General features: G+C 41.0%; 1 protein-coding gene across 3 annotated transcripts in view; it reads left to right on the top strand.

Moving 5' to 3' along the window:
* The first annotated feature begins 270 nt into the window (after positions 1 to 270).
* The window catches only part of MOCS1 (molybdenum cofactor synthesis 1), a 35,483-nt gene continuing 19,535 nt past the window's right edge, over positions 271 to 16,218 (top strand). For 2 of the 3 annotated variants that reach the window (XR_014545734.1, XM_083604535.1), the window contains exons 1-4: positions 274 to 568; positions 11,853 to 11,985; positions 13,350 to 13,517; positions 15,632 to 15,796. Coding sequence is in view for 2 of the 3 variants with exons in the window: in XM_083604535.1 (XP_083460661.1) it covers positions 404 to 568; positions 11,853 to 11,985; positions 13,350 to 13,517; positions 15,632 to 15,796 (631 nt within the window). In the remaining variant the exon portion in view is untranslated. Of the gene's footprint in view, positions 569 to 11,852; positions 11,986 to 13,349; positions 13,518 to 15,631; positions 15,797 to 16,218 lie in introns of all 3 variants that reach the window. The other variant, XM_083604536.1, reaches the window with a different exon arrangement.

Raw genomic sequence — 16,218 nt, 5'->3', positions numbered from 1 at the left:
ATAAGCATACGGAGAGCACTTAAAAAAACCAGACACAAATCAGGTAAGTTCACGAAGGCCCCTTTCTCTCTCTCTCTCAGAAACCAGCAGTCCACCTCTGCAGAAAACTCTCCCTTATAGCGTCTCTTGCTACTTTTAGACTCTCAGCCGGGCTCAGCACTTCCGCGTCAACTGGGGAGAGTTTATGAGGCAGCACTCATCGAACCAACTACAAACCCCAGCATGCCTATCGAGGCGTCCTGGGTCGCTATTGGCTGCGGGCTCCGACGTCCCGTTCCTCCCTGTGCCCGGGCCGGCCGGTCGGTCGGCGCAGCTGTGTGTGTGTGTGTATCTTTCTGAGTTTGGTGCCGGAGCGAGCGGGGAAAACAGCGGCTGCTGCTGCGAGTTCGGCTTGGCAGGAGCCATGGCAGCTGCCTTAGGCGTCGCCAGGGCTCAGCGAGCGCGCCGGTGTCTGCTGCTGCAGCTGCCCGGGGCCTTCCGAGCTCCGCTTGGCCGAGGCTGCCGCTCTGGGGTGCCGGCGCGGCAGCAGCAGCAGCAGGCGCTCGCGGTGCCTTCAGCCTCTGCGGAGGTGAGGAGAGCGGAGGGGGCCGGGGCAGGTGGGTGGGTGGAAGGCGCTATGCATAGCTCAGCCCTAACAGGGTCTCCTTCAGAAATAAGCCCTGCTGCATTCATTGCGGGCCTCTCTTCCTCCCAGGTAAGTGGGGGGGGGGGTGACTGCGGCGCTAAGCGTGTTTACTCGGGAGTAGGTCGAGGGGAGTTTCTTTCCCCCTTCAGTCAATGTCCCTGTGTGGGGTTTTCCTCACCATGGCGCTTCCAGGCTGTGGGCAAGTGGGAGCCAGGCACGCGCCGCCGACGCATTTCAAGTTGCGCAATTTCAAGTCGGTGTTGGAGAGGTCTGTTGGAAGCAAGCCCCACGGATTGGACTTTTTTGTTACTGTTGCAATAAATAGAAAGGGAAAGGTAGGGCGGAGCGGCGCGATGAATGTTCAACTGAAACAAGTTGTCTTGCAAAGCGGCCGGTTCCAGCCAAGCGTACATGGATGGCGTGGTGGGAAGTGATTTTTTGAATGAAAAGGTGAAGGAGTTGGATATGCTGAGCCTGGAGAGGACAGGGTTAAGATGCATGAGAACACAGAGGCAAGGAATAAATGTTGTCTTTTGGGGAGGGGGGCAGCAAAGGGGTCAGACCCGAAACCACAGGTTCCAAATGCAATAAACCCTTTCCTAGGATGAAGTTCCTCATTTTTAATCAGAGGCCAGATGGCGCCCTCTCAGCAATTCTGTAGCAGAACATTTTTTGCCTTATTGGGGGATTGGACTAGACAAACTTTGAGGTCCCTTCCAACTGTAATTCCACCAATGTATGCTGGATAAGGGAAGTGTGCAGTTAAAAAGCCCCTGGATGATTTCTGTGTATAATTTATGGCACAGTGAAATATTGCGTAACTATTCTGGAACAAGGGTCTTTAAACTTCACACACACACACACACACACACACACACACACACCCTCCCCAGGCCCACCAGTCACAAAATGGTGGTGCAGTGGCAGAGTCAATCACAAAACGGTGGCAGAAGGAGATAGGTTGTGACAATCCACTGATAATTAGTGGCATCACTTTCTACTGATATCTAATCCATCTTTGGGAATCGCAAAATTCTCTGCCACAACATTTTCCTTGCAGCAAGGAGTTCCATAGCTCAGCTTTCCTCGAAGTACAGATACTTGCTCTGGAAGTACTGACAGCCTCCTCTTTGAAGGCAGAGTATGCTCCTCCAGAGGCTGTTAAGTAGAAACACTTTCTCTTATATATTTTTCTCTTCCCACCCATACATCTCCAAGTAAATTCTACCCATCTCCTGTAATTTCTTCTCCTATTTCACACTCAATTTCTGTCACCCTCATGCCAGTTTTTTTTAACCCCATCTCCTTGCTACTTTTACTTGTTTATTGCTAACAATCACAGAATTGTAGAGGTGGAAGGCACCTCAAGGGTCATCTAGTCCAACCCCCTGCATTGCATGAATCTCAGCTAAAACATTCAGGACTCTTGGCAATCCAACCTCTGCTTAAAAATATCCAATGAAGGATAGACCACCACCTTCTGAGGGACACCATTCCACTGTTCTACCTGAGAAGTTAAGTTTTGCCATTCAGAATATGTTTGGAGACAGAACAAAATTAACTCCAACAGTATCTGGATTGCATGTACAGTACAGATGAGAAGAAAGAACTTGGGGATTATTAAAAGCAAGTGGTTACATGTTATACTATATTATCTTTTACTTTGTCAGCACTTAACCAAATGTTCTATAAAAAGTGCAAAGCACACATTTCTAGCTTAGAGCTGTCTAGACTGAAGTGCAGAAAAGGAAAACAAGTTAATGCAGAAAAATGTTTGGTTATTTATATACTCCTAATAGTCAAGGCAAGACGATCTTTTACTGCACATCACTCACAGCATCTTCAATGGAACTTCCACTTACCTGGAGGTGAGCTGCATTAGATTTAAAGTGACTTTTTTCTTCTCTTTTTCAGTACTGAAAGTGTTAAGTTTAATTAGCTATTACAATAGGTTATCATAACATATAAATGACCTATCTATAAATGCGTTAAACATTAATCAATGTAAACATAGTGATAATGGTCTTATAATAGGATCAAAATGTTCCTGCAATAAAACGTATGTATTGATTGTATATGGGACTACTGTATATCAGAAACAGAGGCTCTACTTTCCCATGAACCTGGGACTTATTTTTGAGTAGACGTTGTTCTATCCATCGTATATAGGCTCTACAAATTAAAAAATCATAGATCCACTTAATAATAACTAAAATAGACAAAGCTATATGTTATTAAAAATGCCAGGGTCTATATTGACTGTCATGCTAAAAGCCATTAGGTAGTCTTTTCAACAATATGCACCATAAAACTCTGTGTGTGTGTGTGTGTGTGTGTGTGTGTGTGTGTGTGTGTCAGAGAGGGGGGTGGTATGTATGTGCAGCCTCTATGAATATTTTTTCACATTGGGATATCGTGTATAATGATTAGCTATTGGAGCCATCCACTTTGTGGCATGAAAAAAACTTACTGCTGAAAGTTACCAAACAGCTATTCAGAAAATCAGGCAGAGAGATAACTCAGCTAAATTTTGTCACTTTGAATATATGCTATTTGTAATTTTTGTTAACTTTAATAATTGTTTAGATAACTTTAATTCATACAGAGCAACTTTTTGTTTGGTTTTTGACAACTTTAACAACTTCTAATCCTTCCAAGAAATGCCACTACAGCAATCATTCCTATGCACTGTGTGTATAAATACACGTATGAAGCTTCTGAGATATCTCCTAGCAGCAGGTTGGAAAGGCACTAAATTTATCTCTCTCAGAAAGCTGAGTAGGTTGTTCTCGGAAACTGACTTTCTCTAGTAGCTTATTATTTATACAGAAAGCTTATGGTTTCATTTCACATATCCAGAAGGAATGGGACATGTGTTGATAGTTCTAACCAATCTACAGTAGTTTTAAATATGTAGGAAAATAAAGGAGATAATTTAATTCTTATTCCCATACTTTAATGCATGCACACATGAACGGCAGTTTCCAGACTTCTTCCACATGTTGGTATTATCAGAAAACTAAAATAAAGCCTTTTTACATGAAGGAGCAGAGCTATTCTGCGAGGATCAGAATTCGTTTTAAGTTGTCGCCACTATCTGTGTGGGTCAAAGTAAAACAAAATACAGCAATGTAAACTGTTGTAGGATGGAAAATATGCCCTTCCCCACCCATCCAATTGAGGACACTTAGGGTGGCAGACAGGATTTGCCTCCAGTCAGCAGGATCACATTTGGTTCTGCACATTTAAGTGCCAGGTTTGGCTCCCTAACCTCAGGAATGTTTTTAAGGTTAGGGAGCCAAACCCAGCCCTTGCTCTGGGTGGTTCCACCTCTACAGCAGAGACAGATTATACAGAGACCCACTGCCCTCCTCACTGACTTCTATAGGGAACCCTTCTAGGACTCCACATGTGCACTTCTCAGTGGTAAGCACATCTTTTGTTTGGATGAGAGATGAGTGGGTTCTTGCCCTTTCAATAATGCTTGCTTCCAAACAAGATCTCGCCATCCCTCTGAATTAGGAGAGGGGCAGGATCAGTGGTGACCAAAAATGTTGGCCTTGGTAAGAAGCTAAAAAGTAATAGTTGGACCATCAGACTGTGTGTTATGCAGTACCTTTCTGCGCCAGTAGTAATGGCGGGCATTTTGCTATTTCTGCAGAAACTACTGTATTGTTTCAGCTCGACGTCAGACCTGTTTTTCACGATCAACTTGTAAATCACATTGAAAGCAGTTTAAAAGCAAAGAGCCTCAGGCTAAGAAAGAGATGACATAACGTTACAGTGGCAGAATGTCTGTACATCACAAAGTAATGAGAAGTAAACATCTTGTCTTTCTCTGTGTCTGTTGTATCCCTTCCATTCATGTGATAGGTTGCAGTCTTTACTGCTCAAGAGTCCAAGGTGACATTAACACAGTGGATTCAAGATTGTAAATAAGGTAGTTGAGGGAGCACTTTTCCCCATAAGTCACTATGCCTTCAAGTTTGAAACTGAATTTTGTGGGTTTTACATCTGCCCTGGTGTTTTTGCTAGCCATATTGAGCCCAAGCCACAGTCTGCAAATCTGCTTCTTACTATAATTAACAAAAATGTTAGTGCAGGTGTATTGCCAGCCGTAGTTAGCTCTAAAACAGAAATGGAGGCATAATGGGAGGAACACACAAACTCGTGGGATGCATCCAGTTCCTTAACCATGGCAGAGTTGCATCTGTACCAAACCATAGTTTATGGATGAGGTGGAGACTTTCCACTTAACACTCTTTAGTGGTTTAGCGTGCTAACTCTCAGAATTATACGCAACTTGGAATGTAATGTTTTGTTACTTTTGTATACAGAATACGACTTACCATGAAATGGTGTGTGTGCACATGCACACACTGGGGCCTAGTGTTAAACAACATCTGTTCTCTGTGTCTTGGCACCTTGAAAATACCGGAGTTTTTAGCATAGGTAGAAGTTCAATTCAATCCTTGAATTGTTAATGAGACGTGTGCCTCTCTAAATATCCTTAAAGAGTTTCAGGGCATTAAAAATATCAAAATCACAAGTGGGACCTGTCCAGGGTACCATTTGTGCTTTTATGCCTGCCTCCAGGATACAGACACATTCTTCCTTCCTCTTACTCACAATGTTATCCATCTGGGGGGTTTTCCCCCAACTGAAAACATTTAGTGTCTTCAGGATGCCAGAGAGGGAGAGGAAGGGAGAGAGAAACACATTATTTTTGGAAAACATGGTTATGAAAAGAAAGGTTGCAATGATGCAGGTGTGTCAAAAGAGAGAGACAAGTACATATTCACACATATATAAAGCAAGAGTATATTTAAACTTCCCTATTTCTTATTATTGTCAATGTAAGTAAAGTGTTAAGAGTTGTGAAATCCTAATGGCCTGGAAACCTCAAAAGAGTTCCACATGGTATTGTGGAATTCATGTCCCTTACATAACAGCTGTGCTTACTGATCCTAATAATTTGCTTTGGCTCTGTTTCACACACGCTACAGCAACAAACCAGGATTTGTTACCAAGTGTTTTCCAACATCTCTTTGTCATATTCACACTTTAGCGTTGTGGGTGCAAACTTTTTTAAAAACCAAAGAACTTAGCTCTGTATCAAAGAATATGTGATGTTACTTTTTTAATGGTTCACTAATCTTTAAAGTTTGGTAATCTGTAAATGGTGAGATTTCTTTAAATGGGCCAGTTGATTAGCAAGGCAGTGTTGCCTTATTGATCAAGAAGCTTCTGTGTTCGGAGTTTCAGAGTAGCTGGCTTGTAACGGCTTAAAACTGAATTCTAGCTCCTCATGGGCTCTGCTGAAGAAGAGAGTTAGCACTTCTTCATAGCTGTAAAAATGGAAAGTGTTGAGACTATTCAGAAATGGCACAAAATTATTGAATTCATCCTGTCACATGAGACATCTTAACCCCGCCCCCTCCTCCTGAAACTGGGAATTATAAGTCAACCAGGCTTGTGATAGGTTATGGATTTCTGGCACATAGACATCACTTTCCTGACAACAAAATATATTAATCAGCAAACATCTTTATTTCTGTTACAGGTTAATTTGTTATCTGTCACACTTCCTCGCCTTTTGTGCCCTTTATCTTGTGTGGCTGCAAGCTTTTATTTCAGCTCTTGAACAAACCACAGTTCCCCATTACATCTGAACTTGAAGAACTGTGGTTTTCTTAAATGGTGGTTTCAGTTCAGTGCAGTACTGTATTTGAATCTGGGGTATGATCCCGGCTTGTTATAAGAAACTGATACTAAACCAGTTTCCTTAGTTCTGACGTATCAGCAAAACCTTGTTTCTTCCTTGAGGCCAGAGGTGGGGGGAGCATGTCAATCCAAAGCTCAAGCAGGAAACCAAACTTCTCATTTGACCCATGTTCTTTTAACATCAAAGTCTATCATCCTGCAGTATAAATCCATTACACTTGTTATGATTTGAACAGCATGGCCTATTGATTTAATTACCCCCTTTGAGGTTCTGCCTACGTGTGTTTTTTGTTGTTGCACTTTTTGATGGAATGATAAATAAATAATGGTTATATTATTTGGAGGGTGAAGTCAAGAATGACAGCTGCACGTCCCTGCATTGCAGGGGGTTGGACTAGATGATCCTCAGGATCCCTTCCACCTCTACAATTCTGTGATTCTGTTATTCAGTTTAGGGCTGTCGGCGCTCGAGTTAACAAGATTTACTAGAATCTGGCAAGCTGACAGCTGTCACACAGTCAAGTGAAGAACCACCAGAGCTTAAAGCTGAAATAGTATATCCATGTGAACCTTCAGAGTCTACAGATAAGCTGCTTTAGAGTGGCTGGTTCACTTTTTTAAAATGCTCTTGCCTGAGGTTGTTTGAAGGTAGGCAGTATTTTAAGGTAGATTTTCAGGTTTCTTGCATGCGGGCTTAAGCTTTTGCGGGCATGACCCTCAGCTTTCAGGTGAACAAAATATGACAGACAATGGGAGAGAGCAACAGGGAATAGCATATTCCTTTATTTAGTATTACTCAGTAACAGAATCACTGAGATAGTAAATCCTCAAAGCAAGGTTTTCCATCCGGCATGGGTGTTAAGAGAAATAAAATAATCTGATAAACATACAGAATGTACCTGTCTGCTGGGCTATTCTGCTGGGAGGATTGTGGAAGCAGACTGTTAATTTCATTGCAGTTGTATACTTTGTCTAGCGAAATCAAAGTATAATAACTTGTCACATCTACGCTATGCATTTAAAGTACTGTAATTCTAATTTAACCAAATTCATAGAGAATTCTGTGAATTGTCGTTTAAGGGTGCTGACCTCACAGAGCTACAGTTCCCAATGCCCATAACAATCTGCTGGGATTCTTCATTATCGTTGAAGCAGTATAATGCTTTAAAGGTAGAGTGTGGATGTGACCATATTATATAGTATCCATTAGGCATTCTGTCACTATCACTGCCTCTGGGACAGTCATGACACCACAGAAAGGCAAGAGGGTGTTGTAGGGGAATTGCCAGGAGAAAGAGCTTTGCAGATGAATGCGATTCAGTCTTGCCCCTCTTATTTCAGAATCTCTGGGGTAAATGTCACATACCAGGGTGTCTTCCCTTGTGTTGTAATGAATCTGTTGTTGTTGTTTAGTTGTTTAGTCGTGTCCGACTCTTCGTGACCCCATGGACCAGAGCACGCCAGGCACTCCTGTCTTCCACTGCCTCCCGCAGTTTGGTCAAACTCATGCTGGTAGCTTCGAGAACACTATCCAACCTCTCGTCCTCTGTCGTCCCTTTCTCCTTGTGCCCTCCATCTTTCCCAACATCAGGGTTTTTTCCAGGGAGTCTTCTCTTCTCATAAGGTGGCCAAAGTATTGGAGCCTCAGCTTCACGATCTGTCCTTCCAGTGAGCACTCAGGGCTGATTTCCTTAAGAATGGATAGGTTTGATCTTCTTGCAGTCCATGGGACTCTCAAGAGTCTTCTCCAGCACCCTAATTCAAAAGCATCTTCAGCGATCAGCCTTCTTTATGGTCCAGCTCTCACTTCCATACATCACTACTGGGAAAACCATAGCTTTAACTAATGAATCTGTACCCTCCCCCCCCAAAAAAGTTTGGGTGGAGAGAAAACTCCCACCCCATGCAGATGACCAGATGATAAAGAGGATCCCCTGTGTGGTAGGTGGAGGGGATTTCACCTTCACCAGACGTTTGTGTAGTACACAGCCTCTTCCTTTTGGGGTACTGGTGATCTAGCTGACTTTCTTTTCTGTGCCTGAACGAACTGAGTTGAATTGAATTAACAGACTTCTGCTGATACAGTGGCCTTCACTTTCTTCCCGTTGTCATTCGCCCCCCCCAAAAAAAATCTGCTCTGGAGGGGTGTGCAGGAGCGTGGTGTTGTAGCGGAAATTAATTTTGTGAGCAAGGTATGCTTATCTGACATTGGATCCCACACTGTAAAAAAGGTAAACCCTGGACAGTTAAGTCCAGTCAAAGGCGACTATGGGGATGTGGCGCTCATCTCACTTTCAGGCCAAGGGAGTCGGCATTTGTCCACAGACAGCTTTTTGGGTCATGTGGCCAGCATGACTAAACGGCTTCTGGCACAATGACAACAATCCATCCTCATTTGCTTCTTGGCTGTCAAAAAACCTAGCAACTATTTATTTTTTATTATTATTTACTTCATTTCCGAATCACTTCCCATAAAGAATGCTGAAACACTTTAAAATCTACTAAAACATATAAGACAGTTATATCTATATATATATAAACTGTTTAAAACAATGGCATATTCATAAAATCTACTAAAACCCCAAATCAGATAATAACTGGCATAAAGGTTCTGGAAGTCTTGTTGAAAGAGGAATGTCTAGATGATTGGGATGAAACAGGAGTACTGTTTAACATTTAGAAGAGGGATGTCGTGAAATTGAATAAAATGTAGATATACAGACTTGCTCTTTGTTTATTTAAACTGAAACTGGAGAAGCAGCCCTCTGTTCTGAAGCCTGTCCTGTGTGGTTTGCCATTTTCCTTGTGCTACATCCAATTTCCATCTAAAAAGCAATGGCCTGAGAAACATCGTTAATAAATGATTCAAGAGGTCACTGTGGCCATTCATTCAGACCTTTGACATTGTGTTCTCCATATTGTGTAATCTGTAACACGATGTGACCCATGGGAACACACAAACACACACACACACACACACACTTGCAATCACTTAATCACTCCTTGGCCAAGGTTAGTAGCCATCTTCATTGTAGAATTGGCAGTTTGAGGACAATAATTCAAGATTTTGGAAAGAAAAGTGTCTGATGGATAGGAACGTAATACCTGTCACTGAAAATCAGGCATAACTGTAGATATTCTAAAGAAAAGTAGTACTGATTTGCTGAATGACAGCTGAGAAATAATAAGGTTTTTTTTCTCACCACTGAGGCGCGTTCGTGGAGGGAGAGGTATGGAAAAGTAGTGTGCCATCTTTCCTGAATAGGTTTCAGTTCAAAGCAAGAAATTATTTGCAGAGCATGTGGCAATAACTGAGGGTTTATAATTGTAGGATGCTATTAAATGCCAGTCCAGAATACTGCATTAATGGGAGACAAATTGAGCTTGTAATTACCTCCTTAATTTCAATTGGTAACATGAAAACACTTATTTCACTTGGGATAAAGGTTTTAGAACTCAGCGTAACTTTTCAAAGGGACAATGCCGAGAAAACACAGCACTTTGCAGTTCAAGGGCTAACATGTTTTCTGGTACTAGCCTATTAATTAAAAAATGCTTCTATAATTTCAATTTGAAGAGGATAATGCTCTGCAGTTCCTAAATGAGATGGAGTTTGAATATTTAACATTTCCTAGGGTACAGTTCACAGGTTACGTGTTGATGTGGTCTCATTGAACAAGCTTCAGCTAGTGAAACCTGTGTAAGGACTTCCACTTGCGCAATGGACTTCTTCTCCTTTCCCTGCATGCCCCTTAAAATTGGCTTGGAGTTGTCAGGAGAACCCCCAAAATAGTGCTCGGAGGGAAGGGGTCATCATTCTGTCTGGGAAGTTGAAAAGCTTACCCTGACAGAACAATTGCTGTGCTGAAATCCTTTGGGAGGAACATTTAGCACTAATGTGTGGGGTCTGGGGATTCCATGAGATGAACTGTTAAGAGAGGAAGATCATTCCAACTTGTAGGTCTAGCTGAGACTTGATGGAATGACTCCCATTATTTGGAATATAACAATTGAAAGGAAAAAATATATATGGGGGCATGAGGAAATTGCTACATTGACGGTAAGGTTAAGGAAACACGGAAAGTATAATGACTGGACAGTTGGAAGCTGGTTGAGTAGTATATGAACAGAGAGCTTGGGCTACAAGTAATGAATGTAGGTTACATACTAATATAATTTAATAATAATGACATAAACATTTTTATTCATTTATCTCTTTTTCACTTCTGTAGCAATGGAGGTTTTAAAACATATGCATTTATAGAATTTTTTTAAAAAAAATAAATTCAGACGCAGATGTATTTGGAAATTCAAACAAACACACTTGGACTAACCCAAATAGTTGTGTATGTACGTAGGATTTTTAGTCTGTTGCTAGGTTTCCAAAACGTTTGCCTCATTTAAAACAGCTTCTCTTTTCAGTCTGCTGTTCTCTGGAAGATGTTTGTCTTTAATAACCTGTGCTAGTAAAAAAGCTAAAGCTGATTGCCCAATAGCTGAGTGGGAGATTATATAACAATTAATTTTGGGTTGTTTTTAATTGCTTTGCTAAGCATGTTGTAGTAAACCTAACAGCTGCCAGTAAATCAAAATGGCCACATTAATTAATTAATTCCTTGCTGTCCCCTCTTGCTCCTCGTGCTGTCAGAGCTGAAATGTTTCCTTTCTGAATACAGATACCCTTTGAACAGAGGATAACTGTTCCTTGCTATGAAGAGCATAGAGGGTTTTATATTCCCAGTTTCTTTGCCTTTATCTAGATAAGGGAAAATATTTTAAGTATTTATAAATCCAGCAATGTTATGATCTAGTCTAACACGGGAGTGATTGATGGCGGTGATTGGTACCCAGCGTAGCATGTGGGACCTAATTTAATGAAGTGTTCAGTGTTCTTGTTAAGTTTTCCAGTTAGTCATAGAATCGTAGAGTTGGAAGAAACCCCAAAGGCCATCAGACCTTCTCCCCAAAATCAAGAAATTCAGCATTCTGGAGCTACTGAGCATACCAAGTCCTTCTTAGGATGTCTTTAGCGTTTTCCCCTTAACTGTGTCAGTAAGGCTTACTTATGGGTATGTGAGCGTAATATTTATTACAGCCTAAGACACGCTCACATTCTTTCATTGTCCCTTAGTTGGTTTTGGGGACTGTTTGCACCTTGAATTCAGTTTGCTTTTTCAAGTACAGGCATGTTCAATATATTGTTGGCTGAGCACAGTCATTTTGAAAAGATTGAGGGCATATATTGTTCCTTTCAAAGCAAGAACAATCTCCCCTGGCTGCACAGTTTGCTATATTATCAACAACTGCATCTTGTTTGGATCTTTTATCTTTGGTGTGTACAATCACATAGACAGCCTGACTCTTAAAATGCAGCTACCTTAAGCAGTCTGGACAGAAAAGTACCTGACTTCACTCTCTCACCCCTAAGAGTCAGAATTGTCAATTTGTTGTTTTCCTGAACGTATCTACATTAATTGTGAAAGTAGTTTTGTTTGTAACTCAGGAAATTACAAGTGCAAGAAGAAAAGGATTCCTAGCTGAACACGCTGCCCCATTCTCTGCATTCTTGACGGATGGCTTTGGTCGCCAGCATAACTACTTAAGGATCTCCTTGACTGAGAAATGCAACCTCAGGTGTAAGTCCCTTAAGTTTGAATAGGATGCGAGTGGGGCAGTATTGTTTGACTCCAGCTCCCATCAACCCCAGCCAGCACAGCTTCTGCTCAGGCATGATGGGAGTTGTATTCCAGCAAGTTCTGGAGAGCTGTGGGTTCCCCTTCGCTAGAATAGGATCATGTTCCTGAAGCCTAAAGATGTGTTTTCATGAGGTAGTTTTACCGGGCATGTCTTCAGCATAGTTGGACTCTTCTTACATACATTACTTATAGCAGCAGGGTTGCCACCCCAGAACCGCTTTAGTGTTGTCGACTATTATTTTGCATAAACAAACAAACAAACCCCTATGTTGCAAAATATGACTCAGCAAAATCGAAAGCAACACAATGGCCAGAAACAATTACAGTATAGAAAACTTAATGGAATGATGCAAAACATCAAAACTATCAAACTAAAGTCTCTATAAAATCTCTCTATGAACTCATGCGATTATGTAGTCACTGTTCAACAGTGACTACATAATCGCATGAGCACTGTTCCAGAGTATTTTTCATTCTCATGGATATTATATCTGTTTGGGAAAAAGATTGCTTAATGAAGAAATTACACATCTTTCTACTTACGAGTTTTTGTTGAACTAATTGGCTGATGAAGAACGGAACGAAACAGTAGTTGCTATCCGGAAACACTGTTCAGCAGAGTTCAGAGTTGGACATCAGAATTGGACATTTGCCGATTATACAAAGCTTTACAAGCTTGATCTCCGTCGGGTAAAGTCTGGCACCATGACTTATTCAAGGACTTTCAGAGACTTTAGTTTGATAGTTTTGATGTTTTGCATTTTTCCATAAAGTTTTCTATACAGTGGTACCTCGGGTTAAGTACTTAATTCGTTCCGAAGGTTCATACTTAACCTGAAACTGTTCTTAACCTGAAGCACCACTTTAGCTAATGGGGCCTCCTGCTGCTGCCGCGCCGCCGGAGCACGATTTCTGTTCTCATCCTGAAGCAAAGTTCTTAACCTGGAGCACTATTTCTGGGTTAGCAGAGTCTGTAACCTGAAGCATATGTAACCTGAAGCGTATGTAACCCGAGGTACCACTGTACTGTAATTGTTTCTGGCCATCGTGTTGCTTTCGATTTTGCTGACTATTATTTTGCGGCAGTTAATACATGTAAGTGGCAACCACAATGGGCAGCTTGGGTCATGGAATAGGGATCTCCTGCGAAGCATTGCTTCACGAAACACTTTTCTTTCTTTCAGTTCTATTTTATTCTTCCTGCTTATTTAGCAGTAGTTACCTTTGTCTGTTTTTTTTGCGTGTGTGTGTGTGTGTGTTTTTTTTTTTTTTTTTGCTTTTTGTTCATTTGCTGCATGTTTCAGGTCAGTACTGTATGCCAGAGGAGGGAGTTCAGCTCACTCCAAAATCTGAACTGCTGAGCACCCAGGAGATAATCACCCTCGCTAGGCTCTTTGTGAAGGAAGGTGTGGACAAGATCCGATTGACTGGAGGAGAGCCTCTCATTCGGCCTGATGTGATTGACATCATAGGTATGCTCCTCGTATAGTTTTGTTATGCGATACTCATGGGATTACAAAGCATGGTTTAGAACAGTGTGGAAGATGCTATCCGCAGTGCTTTGAAAATAAGGCAGATCTGTAGGAGCTTTGCTGTATACAAAAGGATGGAATTACAGCCGTTCTGTCAGCTTTGTCCTCTTCTTTTGTATCTCAGTGGATTTCTTTTTCTCATCTTCAGACATTTCTGAAAGTTAGCAATGTATAACTATTATGAAATACCGTATTTTTTGCTCTATAAGACTCACTTTTTCCCTCCTAAAAAATAAGGGGAAATGTGTGTGCGTCTTATGGAGCGAATACAGGCTGCGCAGCTATCCCAGATGCCAGAACAGCAAGAGGGATTGCTGCTTTCACTGCGCAGCGATCCCTCTTGCTGTTCTGGCTTCTGAGATTCAGAATATTTTTTTTCTTGTTTTCCTCCTCCAAAAACTAGGTGCGTCTTGTGGTCTGGTGCGTCTTATAGAGAGAAAAATACGGTACCTGAGTGTGCGAGAATAGGTCTCCTGCAATATTTGCTTCCTAAGAAAAGATTTTGCTTTCAAAATCTTTTGTACACACTCCATTTTACACCTTCTTAGTTTTACTTTGCATGTTATATTAATCTTTAATATATACAACTTCTGCATAGGAAAAGTGTGTACAATGGCAGTGTCAAGTGCAAGCCACTTTCTGCAGTGCAGTGGTTGTCCCACCAATGTAGGCACTGAAACCCTACATCACAGTTTGTGTGTTACTTTATGTGTGCTTTTCCTCCAAAGTTAAAATGTCCTTGGTTAATGGAGCTAAGGTGGTTGAGCTTTGCATGCAGAAGGCCCCAGGTTAAGTCCCTCCAGTATCTCCAGTTTAAAGGACCAGAGAGCATTGGAAGACACAAGAGCTACCCACCCTGGAAGAATGGCAGATGAAGCTGATAGACTATATGGAATTGGCGGAAATGACTGACAGAATCCGAGACCTGGGAGAAGAGTTGGTGGAAGAAGACTGGAAGAAATTCAAAGACTATCTTCAGAAATATTATAAAATTAATGAGTGTTAAAATTGTGCTTGGATGGGTAATAAGTGGTAATTAGTGATAAAAGTTATTAAGATTATGCAAAAAAGGTATTGATAATTGGTTGAAAAATAGGGATATAGTATATGTTATGGTACAAAGTTTAAACATTTGATAAAGGGTAAGAATTTGCTGAATTAAATATTTGAATGGGAATACAAAAAGGGGAAGGTGCGAGGAGGTCAAGAACATAAGCATATGAAATTGAGGTTATTGGAAAAATGGAATGGTTTTATTTTTTCTTTGTTTAAATGTAATTTTTCTTAATTAGTTGTGTTTTTCTTTCTGTATTTTTTTTTCCTTTATGTGTTTCTTTTTTCTGTAATTTATGGTTTTTTATTCTGTGAATTTCTATTTTTCTTTTTTGTAAAACTTTAATAAAAATCTTTTTTTAAAAAAAAAAAAGGACCAGAGAGCAGACTGCCTGTGACCCTAGAGCAGTGGTGGCCATACTTGGCCCTCCAGCTGTTTTTGGACTACAACTCCCATCATCCCTAGCTAACAGGACCAGTGGTCAGGGATGATGGGCATTGTAGTCCCAAAACAGCTGGAGAGCCAGGTTTGGCCCTAGAGGGCTGCAGCTAGTCAGGGTGGGCAGTATGGAAGTACTAATCCGATGTGGAATCCAGAGTTTCCTATGTGTCATCCAAGATCATGGGTGATAAGCAGGATGTAGGTGGTAAATTGTTGCTGTCTTTCCAGGAAGACTAGGGTACAGAAATTGACTTCCGAATATTTATTTAAGAGTGTGGTGCGTGATAAGAACCAAGGTCTGAAAGTCTTATTGTATTTATTTTTTGCAAGTGCTACATTTGCAAGACACACAGAGTGGGGTGGGGTATAAATATAAAAATACGAATATAAATATAAAAGTAAATATAATAACAATAAAAATAAATATGTGATGCAAGCATTTGACAGTTGTTTTCACCCCCTCCCTAGGTTCCTTGTTTTGTCTTATACCCATTGACCTGTTGTTACTTATTCTTACTTATTTTTGTTAATATTCTTTTTCTTTACTATGTTTTCCCAGCTCAGATGCGCAAACTAGAAAGGTTGCAAACCATTGCTGTCACGACCAATGGTATTAACTTGGCCAGATTGTTGCCCCGGTTAAAGGAGGCCGGCCTGAATGCCATTAACATCAGTTTGGACACCTTGGTCCCAGCAAAATTTGAATTCATTGTCCGTCGAAAAGGTATACCTGGACGCTTGCATAATGTTTTTTTAGCATTTCCATTGTTATATCCTGCATAGTTTCTGTCTGATTACAAGATGATGTCAAATGGGGAACGAAGGCTGACCGTCTCTGCCATCTCTTTCACAGTCAGAACTCCCTGTTTATTGCAGCCCACTGTATAGAGAATGAATATTCAAGAATTAATAATCAGATTGCTTGCTGTTTGTGTGACTTATACTTTACTTATTTAGCGGAGACAGCATGCTACAACTGAGAAGGCTTGTAATCTACATTAGACAGGGCAAATTGAGATAAAAGGAAAAAGGAAAGAGCTTTATAAAAGAATAGTAAAGAGTAGTTAATTGGCATTGGTTAATTTGGAACACTGGTGGTTTCAGAAAGACTCTCCTGGTTTTTATTTTAAGAAAAGGGGGGGAGTT

The sequence above is a fragment of the Podarcis filfolensis genome (assembly GCF_964270895.1).
Source record: "Podarcis filfolensis genome assembly, chromosome: 3".
In the NCBI taxonomy this organism is placed as follows: domain Eukaryota; kingdom Metazoa; phylum Chordata; class Lepidosauria; order Squamata; family Lacertidae; genus Podarcis; species Podarcis filfolensis.
The sequence above is the reverse complement of the archived record's forward strand: the minus strand, read 5'-3'. Positions and strand labels throughout refer to the sequence as shown.